The 16041-nt window shown below is 40.3% G+C and overlaps 3 protein-coding genes and 2 long non-coding RNA genes across 5 annotated transcripts; all 5 read right to left on the reverse strand.

The window, feature by feature from the left end:
* Window positions 1-1238: 1238 nt before the first annotated feature.
* Window positions 1239-2808, reverse strand: LOC123117427 (uncharacterized). The gene is made up of 6 exons (XM_044538186.1): window positions 2570-2808; window positions 2317-2439; window positions 2132-2189; window positions 1890-1991; window positions 1578-1746; window positions 1239-1495 (listed from the first exon to the last, which is right to left on the reverse strand). The coding sequence occupies exons 2-5, from the start codon at window positions 2376-2378 to the stop codon at window positions 1582-1584; spliced, it is 387 nt and encodes a 128-aa protein (XP_044394121.1). The 5' UTR covers window positions 2379-2439; window positions 2570-2808; the 3' UTR covers window positions 1239-1495; window positions 1578-1581.
* Window positions 2809-5299: 2491 nt separating this feature from the next.
* LOC123117428 (chromatin-remodeling ATPase INO80-like) lies at window positions 5300-6816 on the reverse strand. Its single transcript, XM_044538187.1, has 4 exons — window positions 6025-6816; window positions 5694-5874; window positions 5541-5617; window positions 5300-5463 (listed from the first exon to the last, which is right to left on the reverse strand). Exons 1-3 carry the CDS (start codon window positions 6717-6719, stop codon window positions 5552-5554), a joined length of 942 nt encoding a protein of 313 aa, XP_044394122.1. The 5' UTR covers window positions 6720-6816; the 3' UTR covers window positions 5300-5463; window positions 5541-5551.
* A 49-nt stretch (window positions 6817-6865) lies between these two features.
* LOC123117430 (uncharacterized) lies at window positions 6866-10367 on the reverse strand. The gene is made up of 5 exons (XR_006457371.1): window positions 10235-10367; window positions 9550-9667; window positions 7223-7434; window positions 7087-7113; window positions 6866-7007 (listed from the first exon to the last, which is right to left on the reverse strand). It is a non-coding gene; the product is annotated as an uncharacterized lncRNA (long non-coding RNA).
* A 226-nt stretch (window positions 10368-10593) lies between these two features.
* On the reverse strand, window positions 10594-12046 carry LOC123117429 (uncharacterized). The gene is made up of 6 exons (XM_044538188.1): window positions 11910-12046; window positions 11798-11818; window positions 11399-11464; window positions 11163-11294; window positions 10957-11084; window positions 10594-10873 (listed from the first exon to the last, which is right to left on the reverse strand). The coding sequence occupies exons 1-6, from the start codon at window positions 12004-12006 to the stop codon at window positions 10724-10726; spliced, it is 594 nt and encodes a 197-aa protein (XP_044394123.1). The 5' UTR covers window positions 12007-12046; the 3' UTR covers window positions 10594-10723.
* A 2116-nt stretch (window positions 12047-14162) lies between these two features.
* Window positions 14163-15897, reverse strand: LOC123117431 (uncharacterized). The gene is made up of 3 exons (XR_006457372.1): window positions 15814-15897; window positions 15610-15728; window positions 14163-14295 (listed from the first exon to the last, which is right to left on the reverse strand). It is a non-coding gene; the product is annotated as an uncharacterized lncRNA (long non-coding RNA).
* Between the last annotated feature and the right edge of the window lie 144 nt (window positions 15898-16041).

The following is a 16041-nucleotide window of genomic DNA, read 5'->3' on the forward strand; positions in this document are numbered from 1 at the left end:
CTCCCGTCGTATTCTTCGGAGCCACCAGTAAAGCGGCGTACTGGGCGCACAAAGGGCGGCGAAGAGAGCCCCCAAGTGGCTATGCTCGGCAACCGAGTTCGACTTTTCACGGAGCAGGGCCTGACAATGCCTGAAGTAACTGCCACTTTTCTCCTTCGCCGGGTCCAACCGCCGCAACAGCGATATCATCCCATTTGGGAATTTAACGGAGAGGATGACTCCACCCAAGCCATTACTATGCCCTTTGCCGATCGAAAAGCTCTGGCGGTCGTACTTGCCGATTTTTACCATGGAGACCAGCAGGCCTTTGCAACCATGAAGCTACGGGAAGGGTATAGTGCCAACACATCCATTGCTCTCCTAAGGGTGATCCTTCTTCGGAATACGCCTCTACTTTATGTGTCCAAAAACTGATCTTTTAATGAGCAGTATTAAATCAAGAGTAACAATTCTAGCGTTAGTATCTAAGTATCACACTGCCTCCATGATCTTTGATATTCCAAATTGTTTTAGTATCAAAGGACATCTTGGAGCTGAAAGAATTGTTTCAAGAACGACCGTATGTTGAAGATATTATGATATCTAAAACAATGTCCGATTGCAATGAGATAGAGTATAATTTAGTAAGATACATGTTCTCATACTGTACGAAAATATGTGACGGTTCGAGATGCTAGGCATCCTAATCTCCCAAAAGGTTTTGGTAGCTAACATTATACTTGTGATTCGTCCCTATGAGCTATAGTAGCTTGATCATGAAAGATGTAGGTAAAGTGTTAACTACATTAAAAGTTTACTAAATAACAGAACTCGGAAAACCGACAATCATTTGATGATGGTGAACCTCAAAAGTGCAAAGTCCAAAGGTTTTAGTGCTTGACTAACACACTTTTGGACTATGTGTCATGCGTATGGCGCCACTATTGATGTTGATAGAATATTCTAAAAACAGAAATGCTGAAAAAGGATCTGGAAAATATTTTGGCAGAAAATAAAAAACTGGAATTGTCCAGCTCGGATATATAGAAGATACACACATTATGGGTGTATTCATTGCTTGCTAAACAATGTGGTTCTTGGGTATTGGATACTGGATTGGTTGGTATGAAGTTTCATAACAACACAATACAAGTTGTGGGTGGTCATGCCAGTACCAATTTTAGGATGGTAATTTCAAGAATCAGAAGTTCAGGGTTCAGTTCCCACTACCCCGCAAAACTCAAGATTTAAGACAGACATCACAAGTTGGAAGACGTACAGCCAACCACAAGTTACAGCACATAGATCCAGAGTTCCCAACAAATAGAAACCTGAGTTACTAGCACCAAGCTAAGCGACGATAAAGGTTAAGTGTAACACTTTCGAAGAGCACATGTTCCAAAATATGGGATAGCAAAAGTATCATTTCCGTGCTTCTACGAGCCAGATACAGCTTATGCACATGGATCAGCTTCAGGAAAGATGTTTACTCCTTGATCAACAGTTAGACCATCAGCTTCACCAGCTCGCACAAACATAGTGAATAATTAGTTCTACTCCATGATTGATGATTAAGTTATGCTGCAGTTATCACTTACAGTCCTAGGCATGGAAAGTATGTCCAAACTTCTGCACCACAGTATAATGTCTTCCACATTGGCAAGTTCCTACTGGTTTGTACCTCAGATGATACTGCTCAATCAATTTGACCAGTTCTTGTCGCAATGCAGCAGCACTTTCGGGTGGATACCAATCCCTATTTATGCCCTACAAAAGGGGGATTAGACAAATGAGCCATGAGCATATGCACTGTAGGATCTCCCCCCATACAATTTTCATCAAGAAATAAAAAACTAGAACATGTAATGACTTGGTGACTATTATGCTGAAAGCGGCCCAACACACAAAACCTTAACAATGTCTTCCAACTGAGCTGCATGGACACATGTAATGACTTGCTGAATATTATAACAAGAAAAGAAGGCATAGTCGGCTTCCTCCTGCTGTGAAACCTGGCAGTAAAAGGTAAGATTGTAAGACTAATAACAATATCGAACAGAATAACAAACCATCAAGCAAATAATTTTGAATTTTCAAATGCAAGGAAGGAGAGCTGCCCATTCTATTGAGAAAGCTGAATGAAAGTACTTACCTCAACTACATCCCTCTTGATTTCTTGGCCATCGCCACCCAACACATTTGTTACAAAGCTGTCAATAATATACTAGGTTTCAGAGTGTACCACAAAAATGTACACTATAGATGCAAATTTGTTTTGACTTAGCATACAACACATAGTGCAGCCGCTAAACGTTCCTAACTTTTGGGAATAGTTACCTTTCAGCAATATCAAAAACACAGTCTGAGTTGTCCTTTTCCAGTGAATCCATCAAGTACATGGTGGTAGTTGCACTCTTTCCACTGGAAGGCCTATATATGACAATCAGGCCCCAGTGTTGTCTAATCAATTGGGAACATAAGAGAAGAACTTGATCAGCAAGATAGTATTCTCAAAATGCTAACTGACAGTGGTCATTGCTGTAATACAGGATAGTTAATTTTTAACAAAATAGAGAACAAAATTTCTTACCTCGAGGATTCAAACACAAAGAGAAATAGGTACTTGATGCGATCTAGGGCTACCCCTCTCCTCTGAAGTGCAGATTTTAACCATGATTTCTGCTTAGGAAGAAACCAAGATATATTAGGCAAGAAATAGTTAGTGACAGGGAGGCAATAGAGCTTGGAAATTTATGAATGTTACCAATTTCTCAAAATCCTTTGTAACTAGCTTGGACCAGAAAAATGGGCTGCAAACATCATACTGTTGCAATATTTCACTTGGCAAATCAAGAGATGGGAAAATTCCATTGAAATGTCTTCAAGAGGTAAATAAATGAGATGTTAAAAAGGGAACAAACAGGAACCTAGAAACGTTGCATCCCAAAAGAGCGATACTTACCCAGTGTACATTTCAAGAACTCTGTCAATGACAAAGCCCCCTTCTAAGGAATAAAAGTCAGAATAGTAAAGACTGGGATTGGAATCCTGGTAATCATCGCCGGCAGGATATTCATGTCAGGCCCACTCTTTTTGGAACCTTAATTGGTTAACTGGACTAAGTCACTGCTTACATTCACTTTGCGACGACACTTCGACAATTTTTTCTTGTTGATTCCCATGCAATCATTGATAGCTCAATCGATTGGCTTGAGCACATCAAGGGATTTAACCATTGGTTTCACAAAAGCTACTATATTATCGGAGTATTCTAGATCAGAGCATGGGATGTCACTTTTTCAAGAACCTCATAGGGCAAGTTGTACTCCTCTAGCAACTCCTTCAACTCTTTCAGAATTGCAGCTTTCCTCTCCGGTATAAATTCAAATGCCTTTTTATATTGGTTCTGGAAGCAATGAAGATTCTGCAGCTGAACAAGTAGAAAATATTAGTATTTTAAATATGCTGAAATAAAGACAAAAGAATATAGAAGAGGACAAATTTTTTTTGACTTACCTACTGTTTTAAGCCTTCAAAATTTTCAACCTCACTACCCTTTTCTTTACTGTTTACATCGACCTCTACAAGGTGTCCAATGTTATTATCAACCTCATCGTCAAAAACATCATCTTCAGTACCTTTGCCCAGTTTGTAATCTGTTTCCATATTATAAACCTTTTCTGCTGCATAACAACTATCCTCGAGTTTCTTGATCTGCAAAAAATCTAGCATTTCACATATGCCGATATGAAGGCAAAAAATGTTGAGTATGTAAGTCAGCACTCACAGGTACAATGTCATATTGGCCCGCATATTCCTTTATGAATTTGAAATGGCAATCCTCTATATGTTGTATCCGTGGGAAACCATCAGCGGGTATCCATGGGAGAGCATGATTGTGCAGTTTAGCCAGATCTACCATGTCAAGGAAAATAATCTGTAGAGAAACATGTGAAAACGTATGTAAGTTAAAAAAATATTGGTAAGTAAAATCAAGGCAACACGAATCATTTAGAGGTTATTAGGTTGCTTACATACAGCAACACTGCAGATCCAATCAGATTTTTCGACCCATTTCTCAGATCTTTGATGCCCTTTACCAGTAATTTGACAGTTAATTCAGTGAAGTTCCATTCCACTGTTTTATCAATATCTTCCACCATTTTCATTAACCTTAAATCTATAACTGACTGAGAACAAGGGGCCAAGAGCCAAGCCAGTATGGCATACATATATACTTTGCATGTGTGTTTCCTCTTGTTCCCGCAGTCACGGAGTTGCTCATAGAAACTTTCCACATTCTTAACTGGAATATTCAATCCCCTTTTGCACTTTGAACTATGTTTTCTATTACCAGAATTTTCAATCGGAAATGTTTTCCCTTTGTTCATTACACCATACCCCTTAGCTGCAGCCTCAAATAAGTCAATCTAAACAGGGTCATCCCCGGGCCCCAATCTTAATGTGTAGTTGTCAGTGTCAACTCTGTTTAACAGAAAGGTAGTCAGACTATCAGGTGGTTTGGTCATGATGAGAAACAGAAAAGAGCGACCAGAAGACTAAAATTAGGCAACACCTTATTGGTAAAATTCACAACCAAACCAGCTGATAGTCTGACAACCTTTCTGGTAACAGAGTTAACACTGACAACTACACATTAAGATTGGGCCCCAAGGATGACCTGTTGGCATTGACTTATTTGAGGCTGCAGCTAAGGGGTATGGTGTAATGAACAAATGGAAAACATTTTCGATTGAAAAATTTGGTAATAGCAAACATAGTTCCAAGTGCAAGAGGGAATTGGATATTCCAGTTAAGAACGTGAAAAGTTTTTATGAGCAACTCCGTGACGCAGGAACAAGAGGAAGCGCACCTACAAACTATATATGTATGTCATACTGGCTTGGCTCTTGGCCCCCTGTTCTCAATCAGTTATAGATCTAAGGTTAATGAAAATGGTGGAAGATATTGATAAAATAGTGGAATGGAACTTGACTGAATTAACTGTCAAATTACTGGTAAAGGGCATCAAAGATCAAAGAAATAGGTCAAAGATCTAATTGGATCTCCAGTGTTGTTGTATGTATGTAACTTAATAACCTCTAAATGTTTCAAATTGGCCTGGATTTTACTTACCAATATTTTGTCAACTTACATACATTTTCACATGTTTCTCTACAGATTATTTTCCTTGACATGGTAGATCCGGCTAAACTGCCCAATCATGCTCTCCCATAGATATATACCCGCTGATGGTTTCCCATGGATATAGCATATAGACGATCGCCATTTCAAATTCATAAAGGCATATGTGGGCCAATATGCCGCAAATTTTTCACTGATGGTCTTAATCTGACCACCGCTTATCTTATTATCATTGGCATGCAAGGCAGTGACCTGGGTTTTTTGCTCACTATCGAGGAAAAGAATTATGCCTTCTTGTTTTTGAGTGTTAGGATCTTCTTCAGTGATAGCACAAAATAGCTGCAAAAACTAACATGTATTAGAATGTTGATGTATTATCATTGAGTGTATTATGAGTAGAATACTGGACTACTTACGAATCTCTGCTCTACCCTCCATCTTTTTTGCTGCTCCCGATCTCTTTCTTAATCACTTGCACAAATTCTTCATCCAACTGCACTCAAAAATAATTTGCTATCAGACCAGCTTTTAACTGACAACCAAGGCTATGTTTCTTGCACAAAACTTACCTGATGTTGTGGTTGGATAATTATTCTTTTATTATTATTGCCGTTCTTGTTATCATCCTGCTTGAGGCATTCAACAAAAACACCCAGAAGATTCGGGGCACTCTTAGGATCCTCTATACACTTCAGCAGCTGAGCCCCCGTCATGATAGTCCCACCCAAATTTAACACTTCATCACCATTGCTTCACCAATTAAAAACAATATATGAGTTTACTGATAAAACTAAACAGGCGAACCCCTGTCTCACCGAATGCAATGCCTAGGCTGTCAATACAAACATCTAACGGAGCCTAGCAGAGTCAAAAGTTCAGTGAATAAATGAATAAACTTACTATTTCTCTTTGAGAAGTTTACAGATCTCCTCACAGTCTGTAGCAGGCAATAATTCCTTTACCCCAAAAGTAACGGGAGACACCGCTTTGGCGGAAAAGTTCCTCTTCCTCTTGTCATGTCTCTCTTTTGGTGTCATTACTGTTGTATTCTTATCAGCAGTATTCTTATCAGCACTCCTATTCCAGCAACGTTTCCTTGCTGGTGTCCTTGCTATTGTATCAGCAATATTCTTATCAGCACTCTTCTTACCACCTTCCTGAGCCTTTTCCTTGTCATCTTCCTTTTCTTCTGTATCGGATCTCACGGAAGAGTCTTCAATGTCTGTTGTATCGGGGTTACGGTTACCACCTTCCTTGTCATCTTCCCTTTCTGCTGTATCGGAGCTCACGGAAGAGTCTTCACTGTCCTCATCCACCTCTTCTTTTTCTGCTTTATCGGAGTTCACAGGAGAGTCATCCATCTCTTCGGCGTGGACAGTCTCTCCCTCATCCATCACTACCTCTTCGGAGATCACGGGAGAGCCTTCAGTGTGCTCATCCATCTCTACAGGACTGCCTCGAGGAGAAACGTGGGCTTCGCGCTGATGGGCAGTGTCAGCTACAACGGCTAGAGTGCTGTCCTGGACAGTGTCTCGAGGAGAAACGTGGGCTTCAGACTGATGGGCAGTGTCAGCTACAACTATGCCCTCATCCATCTCTTCGTCCTGGACAGTGCCTCGAGGAGAAATGTCCTGGACAGTGTCAGCTATAACGGCACCCCGAAGTTCCTCAGCCTCGTTAGCATCAACTGTTGTGTGGGCATCGCACTGATTGGGACCCCGAAGTTCCTCAACCTTGTCAGTGTGTGGAGGAGGAACTTCCTCAACCTTGTCAGTGTCAGTACTGTGGGCAGTGTCAACTGTACTGTCAGCTTCATTGACTTTGGTCCTTGGATCATCCAGGAGGCGTTTTACAAGCTTCTTTCTAAACTTTAACACCTCAGCCTGCATATTTGAGGCATTAATTATTTGTTCTAGAATTTGAATAGAACAAAAATTAAAAAGAACAAGGCTTAGTGTTTACCTAGGTGATGCCATATATCTTCATTTCCTTAGACCGTTTGATATATAATAAAACATGAAATCCACAATCAAAACTACAACAATTGCAATTGATTACCACATAATTATTTGTTCTAGAATTTGAGGTATCCACTTACTTGTTGTCTTGAGGCTCAACATCTGGAATTTCGTGAGCATACGAAGAGATGTCGATGCCGTGCTTACTCAAATATGACTCCAGCCCCTTTAACACAGTATTTGCCTGCTTTTGATGGAAACCTGGAGCAGAGTAAAGGACATACTTCGTCTTCATCTTGACGGAAACAACAACCAAGGAAATGTGACCATCATCAACAATTGGAGCAAGTATCTGAAAAAACACTACTGTCAAACTCAGACATGGAAAATTTTCATATGTAATCAACAATAAACAGGAAGAGAATAATTGGTAGTGTTGCAATTGCAGAGGATGCAAAGGCTTTGGAATCAGAAATATACAAAAAGAACAATGCTCCTTAATGCTATACAATTGGACATAACATTATGTCACTATCTTTCCGGTGTTTCTTGAAAGGAGGCGCTTGCCAATAATGCAAGAAAAGATTATCAAGAACTTAATGAACGCAAATACAGCATACCCTGCCCCACAGAGGCAAATGAAAAAGATCTGATGACCACAAGACAAGGATGACTAATTAGTGTGGCAACATGCCAACAACCTTGATCAACCCTGGAACCATGCTGACCACAGAAAGTAGGAGATCAACAGATGCTTGGTTCAGATTGATACTTGAACCCCAGATGCCCTTCAAGAAAAAGAGTTCCAAATCAAAGAATATGCAGTCAACTGAAAGAATGCTATTCAACTCTTTTTTTCTATCACACTAGTACAGAACCGGCCTTTAGTGCCGGTTCGTGACGGGCTTTAGTGCCGGTTCGCCAACCGGCACTAAAGAGTGGGGACTAAAGGTCCCCTCCCTTTAGTACCGGTTCGTCACGAACCAGCGCTAAAGTGCCACCACGTTGCACGAGCCAGGCCCGTTTGCGTGGAGTCATATTTGAGTAAGCACGGCATCGACATCTCTTCGTATGCTCACGAAATTCCATATGTTGAGCCTCAAGACAACAAGTAAGTGGATACCTCAAATTCTAGAACAAATAATTATTTGGTAATCAATTGCAATTGTTGCAGTTTTGATTGTGGATTTCATCTTTTATTATATATCGAACGGTTTAAGGAAATGAAGATATATGGCATCACCCAGGTAAACACTAAGCCTATGAGTGTTGACTTACATACTCAACATTTTTGCCTTCATACCGGCATATGTGAAATGCTAGATTTTTTTTTGCAGATCAAGAAACTCGAGGATAGTTGTTATGCAGCAGAAAAGGTTTATAACATGGAAACGGATTACAAACTGGACAAAGGTATTGAAGATGATGTTTTTGACGATGAGGCTGACAATGACATTGGACACCTTGTAGAGGTTGATGTAAACAATAAAGAAAAGGGCAGTGAGGTTGACACATTTGAAGGCTTAAAACAGCAGGTAAGTCAAATACAAAAATTGTCCTCTTCTATATTCTTTATCTCTATTTCAACTTATTTGAAATACTAATATTTTCTACTTGTTCAGCTGCAAAATCTTCATTGCTTTCAGAACCAATATAAAAAAGCATGTGAATTTATAGCGAAGAGGAAAGATGCAATTCCGAAAGAGTTGGGAATTGCTAGAGTACAACTTGCCCAATGAGGTTCTTGAAAAAGTGGCATCCCATGCTCTGATCCAGAATAGGGATTACTCCAATAATATAATAGCTTTTGCGAAACTATTGGTTAAATCCCTTGATGTGATCAAGTCAATTGATTGCATGGGAATCAAGAAGAAAAAATTGTCGAAGGGTCATCGCAAAGTGAATGCAAGCAGTGACTTGGTCCAGTTAACAATTGAAGGTTTCGAAAAGTGGGTCCGATATGAATATCCTGCTGGCGATGATTAAAAGGATTCCAATGCTAGTCTTTATTGTTCTAACCTTTGTTCCTTAGAAGGGGCCTTTGTCAGTGACAGAGTACTTGAAATGTACACTGGGTAAGTATCGCTCTTTTGGGATGAAACGTTTCTAGGTTCCTCTTTGTTCCCTTTTTTTACAGCTCATTTATTTAACTCTTGTAGATATTTCAATGGAATTTTCCCATCTCTTGATTTGCCAAGTGAAATATTGCAACAATATCATGTTTGAAGCTAGTTACAAAGGATCTTCTCTTGCACTTGGAACTATGTTTTCATGGAAATTATGTTTTCTTGGTAATGAAATGGGGAGTACATATTTCTTAAGATGTTCATTTCAACTTCTTACGCGTGAAACATGTTATTTATTTTAATTGATACCACGTGCATTGCAGGTGCACTGTTACTAGTATACATACAAACAACATAACAACACAATGAAAGACAATACTTCACATGAGGTGGATAGTCACCTTCTGTACTTAAATGCCATGTGCATGGGGGAAGCTGTCATGTACTTCTTCACGGACACACAGTTTTTCAGCTTGAAGTGATCCAGTCCTCAGACCATGCCATGGCTGCAGAACTCTCCTACACATATCACATCATTGATCATTCAATATATTTACTAACAATAGATCAACTAGAAATATAGATGACATAAAACTACATAGAACTAAACATGTGAGACAAGTAACATCAGCTACACAGAACCCAGGGTAGCAAAAGCAAGTTTGGTAACACCCAGGGAACCGTGACCAACATATATTAAGGGGATTAGAACTGCTTAGTCGCAGCTAGTGGCTACAACAAATAGCTGGTTTCTGGTGGCTCAGATGAATAGGATGTGACCCTCCTATCAGCGGTTAATACTCGAACGAGCCAACCGTGTAGCCATCGTGGCTACCACTGATCAGTTGGGTAGTGGCAGCATAATTTTAGCATCTCCCAAGTATCCATCCAATAAACTTATCAATTTAAGAACCATAAAATGTTAGCTACGACCTATGATATCCTAATTTCAATCTCAAGTCCTGACCTAATATCTTCACAATAAAGAAATGATAAGAGAGTGGTAGAATATTGTTTAGTATCTTGGCAACATGCGACTGAACTAAATAAATTCCAAGTAATACAAGTAAGAACTTTAATACATACCCAAATTCATTGAAGTGCTTTAAGCATTTCTGGAGGATAGTGATTGGTAAGAAAGGAGCTCCATCCTTATAAAAAAAGCTCATGCCTATGAATTTTCCATCAGCAGCAATAATGGGGCTCCCAATTCCAGCCTAGCACAGAATACAATGGCTGTGAACATGCTTTGTTTAGAATAATATATTTCATATTTAGGTACGCTATATAATATAGTTCAATATGAACAATTTTGAAGATATTATGTATGAATATCTTACTAATGCGAACAAAAAAGTCCTGCTCTAGTCATATTACCAGTTTCTTTTTATTAATCTTTCTATGGAGCGATAAAAGATTACGGTAAATACCTTTGTGTCCTTACAAGTAAATGCCATGAGTTGCTGGCAATCGTATTTGCAAGTTTTGTACAACAGTGTCCCACCTGTAGCCATTAATTCTCCAGATTCAAAAACTCGTCCATAGCTACCAGTTTACTTTGGGAGAATTTGACAATTATTTGACAATAGCTAGCACCTCATTATGAAAGCATGCTGCACGAAGTTCTGGAAAAGCCTTGGTGTTCACAACAACAATATTATAATAAAGATCATATTTCCACAGTTTTCCTACAACAAGCTTGCCATTGGGCAGGCGCACCTTAATCTGCATGCAAGTACAAACTGTATCATCTTCATCTCATGGGCATAACAAAGCAATAGGATGGAAAATTGACTAGTAGCACTAACCTCCAGTTTATCAAGCATCTTACTTTCATCTTCAGAGGATCTAATCAAGCTCGCAGAGGTTAGAATGCTCATGCTGGATGTTGTGTGCTGTATGATTGTGCCTGTGCATGTTAACTGTCTAGTTTTACCTACACAGGATCAAAGTTTTTGTTACTGATTAACCTAAAAAACTTGGAATCCCTATAACCAAACGATTGCATTGTTACCCTTAAAAGCAGCAAGTGAAACAATGGATTGACATAGGCTCAAAGCAAGCAACTTAGTACTGGTTTGCTCTTCACTGTAGCCATCTAAATTTCCAAAGCAGAGCTCAAATGTATTCACCAAGCGCATGCCCCCTAATTGAAGAAACATACCATACCATGAGGGCTAGAATAAATATCTTGAAACATATGAAAATAACGGGAGGGGAGAATCATAAAAATGGAAAATAATAACTTGCCAGCAATCTTAGATGGCATAGGATAACCACGGGGAAGTAGGCTCTTGCGTAATATGCGTGAAAGGTCTGGTGCAATAGGTGAAAATGTGTATCAATTAGCATTCGGAGCCAATATGCAAGATAAAACTGGCACATGCCAAAATAAAAGGAATAACTTTTGGTCAGACAAGTTTCAACCAAACAAAAAAAATAATCACATGAGTAACATGTTTCTGTCGAACAAGACTTTTAACATTGAACCAACCTAGGAAGCAATGTTTCATTTCATTAGTACGTTTTTATGTTGCATATATTTTAAAATGATGTTTTCGTTTATCGGAAGAAATAATTTCAGGGATGTCCGATCCAATACTAGGATCGAACGCTTCCAATCCCTAGGTGTCCTCAAAACAAACAAACCATCCCTCGGAGGCGGAGAATCTGCAGGTAATGAACAAGTAATAGCATTAATAATATATTTTAACTAGTTCCATTATAATTCACAATTCAACAGGGACCAGGAATGGCTCACCTTCTCGGTTGGAGTTGGACTGTAAAGAAGCCTTTCTCTTCTTACATGTGCTTGCTTCTCCTCCCGTGCGTGTACATTCTTGATTCTTTGTAGGCATGTCCTGGACCTATAATGAAAGAATGCCCTAATTATTGGCATAGCATAGTTATAACTAAAAGCTCAAGTGGAAGTTGACCTATATCTAATGAAGATCCTGACTGCACCATATGCTTTTAGGACTTTTTTTTGACGAAAAGGCAGGATCACTGTTTTTCATCGCGCTTAGAAGGAATAAAGGTTTACAAATTGCACGAGAAGTACAAGGGAGGGAGTTTAGGTCATATAGTTACATCAATCTGGTTCTAAGGGTCTTCCGGACAATTTTTTTTATCAGGACAAAAATTGCATGTAAATATATGATGTATTATGGTGTGAATCAGTAGAATATCGACCTTTAAGTTTCTCTTCATGAAATCTCAAGTCATGCTAGGAGAAACTCAGTAAACTCAGGTCATGCAAGGTACTATCCACCGGAAGCGTGACCGGCCCGCATCGGGCAGTGCATGCAAGAAGACGAAGAGAGGATGAGGCAGTAAACCAGTTTCCGCAAGACTCGCCAGAGACGTGGAAGAGAAACCAGGATGGCTGTCGGCGCAGATCGACGAAGCTATTAGTGCTTGAGAGGAGGGCAGAGGCGCGGCGACAGGGTGGGACGGGAAGCTGCGCCCCTTCCCGGGTAGTGCTCTCCGCCGCCAATAGGAGGGGGGATTGGGGACGGGGGCGTGGCGCCGGGGAGTTGGCTATAGGGCTACGAAGAGGACGGCAATCCTTTTTCGGATGGCAAATTTTAGCAGATCCAGGGCCCGGCCCGGAAAATTCCAGCTGATAATGCGGGTTTTGCTTGTTTGACGGCCCGAACCACATATTGGGCTGGCCTGTAAAAAAATATGAGGCCGGCCTGATGAGCATGCCGGCTCGGCCCGCCATGGGCCAGCCATGGCACGGGCTAAACGGGTTGTGCCCAGCACGCGGCATGTCTAGGGCCGTACCTGTGCCTAGAGGCGGGGCACATGGGCCGGCACAAAATGGCCTATTATTTATATATACTAGATGATACCCCGTGCATTGCTGCGGAACTTTCTATCTTCTATGAGTGGATTTGGAGAAAAACTTGTGCCTAATGAATGAATAGGAAATATGGCATGAGCTTAAGATACAATGAGTTATTGATATTTACATTCGTATTGTTAAAGAATCTATATGTTTGTATGAACATAAAGAGATTTCACACTACAGTGTAGTTGTTTCAATCCTCATTTGTTCAAATTGGCAGGTAAGAGCACGGAAAGAATTTTAGTATAATGGATTGGATTATAATGACTTGGGAAAAAAATGAAATATGGACATAACAATAAACTATGGCGCCCATATGATTGTAGCGATAAAGAGCACCTAAAATTTAGCATCAAGCAAGGCATGAGCTAAAGCTGAGATATATGCTCCAAACATCCAGAGGTATCAAGCAATATTGTAAGCAAATAGTTAGTATAGCCTGAGAATGAGAACAATTTATATAAGCCTGGTAGCTGTAGGTTGTATTTTCTACACAGAATTCCCGACTTCGGATATTTTTATCTTTTTTGTTCCAACCAAAGCAACAATTTCTAAAAGGCTTGTAGATGTAGTAAATACCCAGCAAGTGCATGTTGACTTTTAATTTCATAAGCAGGCAGCACTGTATACAGAGCAACCAGAGCGGCAAGGATTAAAAGAAGAGAACATCTAGAGAGAAAAGTAAAGGTCAGGGGAGAGACAGAAGTATACACCATGCATCTTGTTAATCGATGAGTTTCTTACAATATGCAGCCTGCACTTTCTACTTACAGAACTGAAGCACAACTACTACATTTTTTTAAAGGAACAGAAATACAATTATGTATTACTAACAGGCCTGGGTTGTCCTTGGCGGCCTTGATTCTTGAAAGAACCTGAAATAAAGAATAAGATGGGGCTTGTACATACCAAACCTGCCAAATAGTTATATATGAATTTGGGAAGTAGGATTAGGTTGCACATCAAGAAGCGCTAATTCGTTGTCAGGCCCTTATCTGAAAAACAACATCCTCTCAAGAAACAAGACAAAGAAACATGAGCATCTGAGACTGGGCAATGACGGTCGAGCAAAATTGAATATTGATATGTAGTATTAATCAAGCAAACAAAAGATGGAGAAGTAGAACATTGTGTACCTATAGCATGTATGGTTGCACATGGATAAAACTACTGAAGGACAGGAGTACATCGCCTTCAACTGTAGAAGCGTTATAGTCGTAGTCTCCTCGCCCAGTTAAACGTAGCAAGCACCTCAGAGTTATAGCAAGCGCCAACAAACATGATAATACCAGATCTGCAGAAACACCAAATCAAGCAAATCATGAGACAAGCAAACCAGATCCAGAACAGATCGAAGGCTCGAGCTCACCATCGATACACATGAAACCCAAAACTACAACAGTAAATAGGTGCATGAAGTGACCGGCCAATCATCAGAAGATATGCTCACGCTCTTCTTCAGGTTGGGTTTGCGGACTTTGATAGCGACGGCGAGGACACAGGTTTGGATGGGATGATTCGGCTGCACGGAGACGGCCGCATCGATCAATCCTATTCCTTCCACGGAAACGGTGATGCATATCCAACGCGAGCGTAATAAAAAGAAAAGATTTGTTTTTGAGGTTTGTTTGATGCTGAGGTGGACTATTGATGACGTGGATAGCTTGCATGTTAAGATAAATACCATAGTGGGGATGGACTTCTTAAGTATACTAGACGACACCCCATGCGTTGCCGCGGGAGTTCTATCACTGCATAGGAGGACGATCATGGAGTGAAGAATAGTAAACCATGAAAAGAAATATAATATAGATTTGTTTGATTCATTTTAATGCAATTTTATGAAATCAGACATATATATTTGTCTGTTGTAGAGTGTCTCCAATGGGAATTGAATGTATCTTTTATTTCGGAATTTTTTTTTCACTTACGTAAAAAGGAACATGTAGTCTGATAAGATTTGTCACATAATAATTGAAGATAATATAATTTGATTGGCTATTAGGAATGCATCTTGCCAGGAAACAAAGAGACTCCATGCCACTTAATTAATGGACGAGGCAAATCTTTTGCTTCATGTCAGATAATTTTGCGACCCTTACTATGTTAATGCGTCCAAATAGAAATTAGCTTCCACTGTTTACCTTGGTACATTTTTCAACAAAGAATAACATTGGTGTATAGAAAATGGCATAGTTCCTGAAAAATGTGGGCATGTGTTTTACTGAAATAAATGCCTGGAAACCTGAAGGTGTGACTCAGGCGGTCAGGCCTGCCAAAAAAAACTAACATGGATGCAGGTTTGGTTATCTGTAAAAGGAACGCACACCCTTCAAAGGAAACGCACAAAATATGCACACATCTAGCAGCAACTCATGCATACATTTTAGAATTTGTGCATTTGTACATAACCTTGCCACAAACCAATCGCCAGTGTCAGAAATTACTAAAAGGGTGCAAAAGGAACATGCATATGCAGTTATATATGCATGCATTAGGAACCGCAAAGCACATGCATCAGTTATTCAGTACAGTACCGAAAGTTTAGGCACAGACGCCGAGATCTGGAGAAAGATCGAAGGGAGCAAACTCATCTTCATGCTCCTACCTTGGACGACAGAGGTGCTACTTGATTGGGATCAAGTAGACTTGCCCATGCTCTGCGCGGCATCCATCAGCGCGCCGCCAAACTACACCCTGCGGCCGCCGCACTCGTTCCCAGAGATCCTGATTTGGAATTAGAACTTCCAATAAAGTTGACTCAAAAAAATCAGTTAGATATGAAGATACAAGGAGGAAGGAGAGCCCGCACCTCTGGCGCAGATGATGCTGGAGGAGGACGTCGGGGATGTCACGTGTGGTTCACTAAGAGGTCAGATCAACGGCAAGGCGGGGGGGGGGGGGGGGGGGGGCTTGGGCCAACATAGTTCGCACCGACGGCCATGGCTCTAGGCTCTAGGTCGACAACAGCATAAAGTGGAGAGCTGCATAAATAGAGGGAAGAAGAGGAGAATCACAAGGATCGCGGTGGATATTTATT

Source organism: Triticum aestivum, chromosome 5B (genome assembly GCF_018294505.1).
Source record: "Triticum aestivum cultivar Chinese Spring chromosome 5B, IWGSC CS RefSeq v2.1, whole genome shotgun sequence".
Taxonomy (NCBI): domain Eukaryota; kingdom Viridiplantae; phylum Streptophyta; class Magnoliopsida; order Poales; family Poaceae; genus Triticum; species Triticum aestivum.

Bases quoted from the DNA above. Each gene is read 5' to 3' on its own strand.
- LOC123117427 (XM_044538186.1), bottom strand. From the start codon at position 2,378: ATGTACTTGATGGATTCACTGGAAAAGGACAACTCAGACTGTGTTTTT. The intron at 2,190-2,316 runs GTAACTATTCCC...TATTATTGACAG, and splicing joins GTTTTTGATATTGCTGAAAG to CTTTGTAACAAATGTGTTGG. The intron at 1,747-1,889 runs GTTTTGTGTGTT...CCCCTTTTGTAG, and splicing joins AGTTGGAAGACATTGTTAAG to GGCATAAATAGGGATTGGTA.
- LOC123117428 (XM_044538187.1), bottom strand. From the start codon at position 6,719: ATGGATGAGGGCATAGTTGTAGCTGACACTGCCCATCAGTCTGAAGCC. The intron at 5,875-6,024 runs GTAAGTTTATTC...TAATTGGTGAAG, and splicing joins AAACTTCTCAAAGAGAAATA to CAATGGTGATGAAGTGTTAA. The intron at 5,618-5,693 runs GTAAGTTTTGTG...TTTTGAGTGCAG, and splicing joins TTATCCAACCACAACATCAG to TTGGATGAAGAATTTGTGCA.
- LOC123117429 (XM_044538188.1), bottom strand. From the start codon at position 12,006: ATGCCTACAAAGAATCAAGAATGTACACGCACGGGAGGAGAAGCAAGC. The intron at 11,465-11,797 runs GTTTGTTTGTTT...CTATTGCACCAG, and splicing joins TTCTCCGCCTCCGAGGGATG to ACCTTTCACGCATATTACGC. The intron at 11,295-11,398 runs GCAAGTTATTAT...TTCTTCAATTAG, and splicing joins TATGCCATCTAAGATTGCTG to GGGGCATGCGCTTGGTGAAT.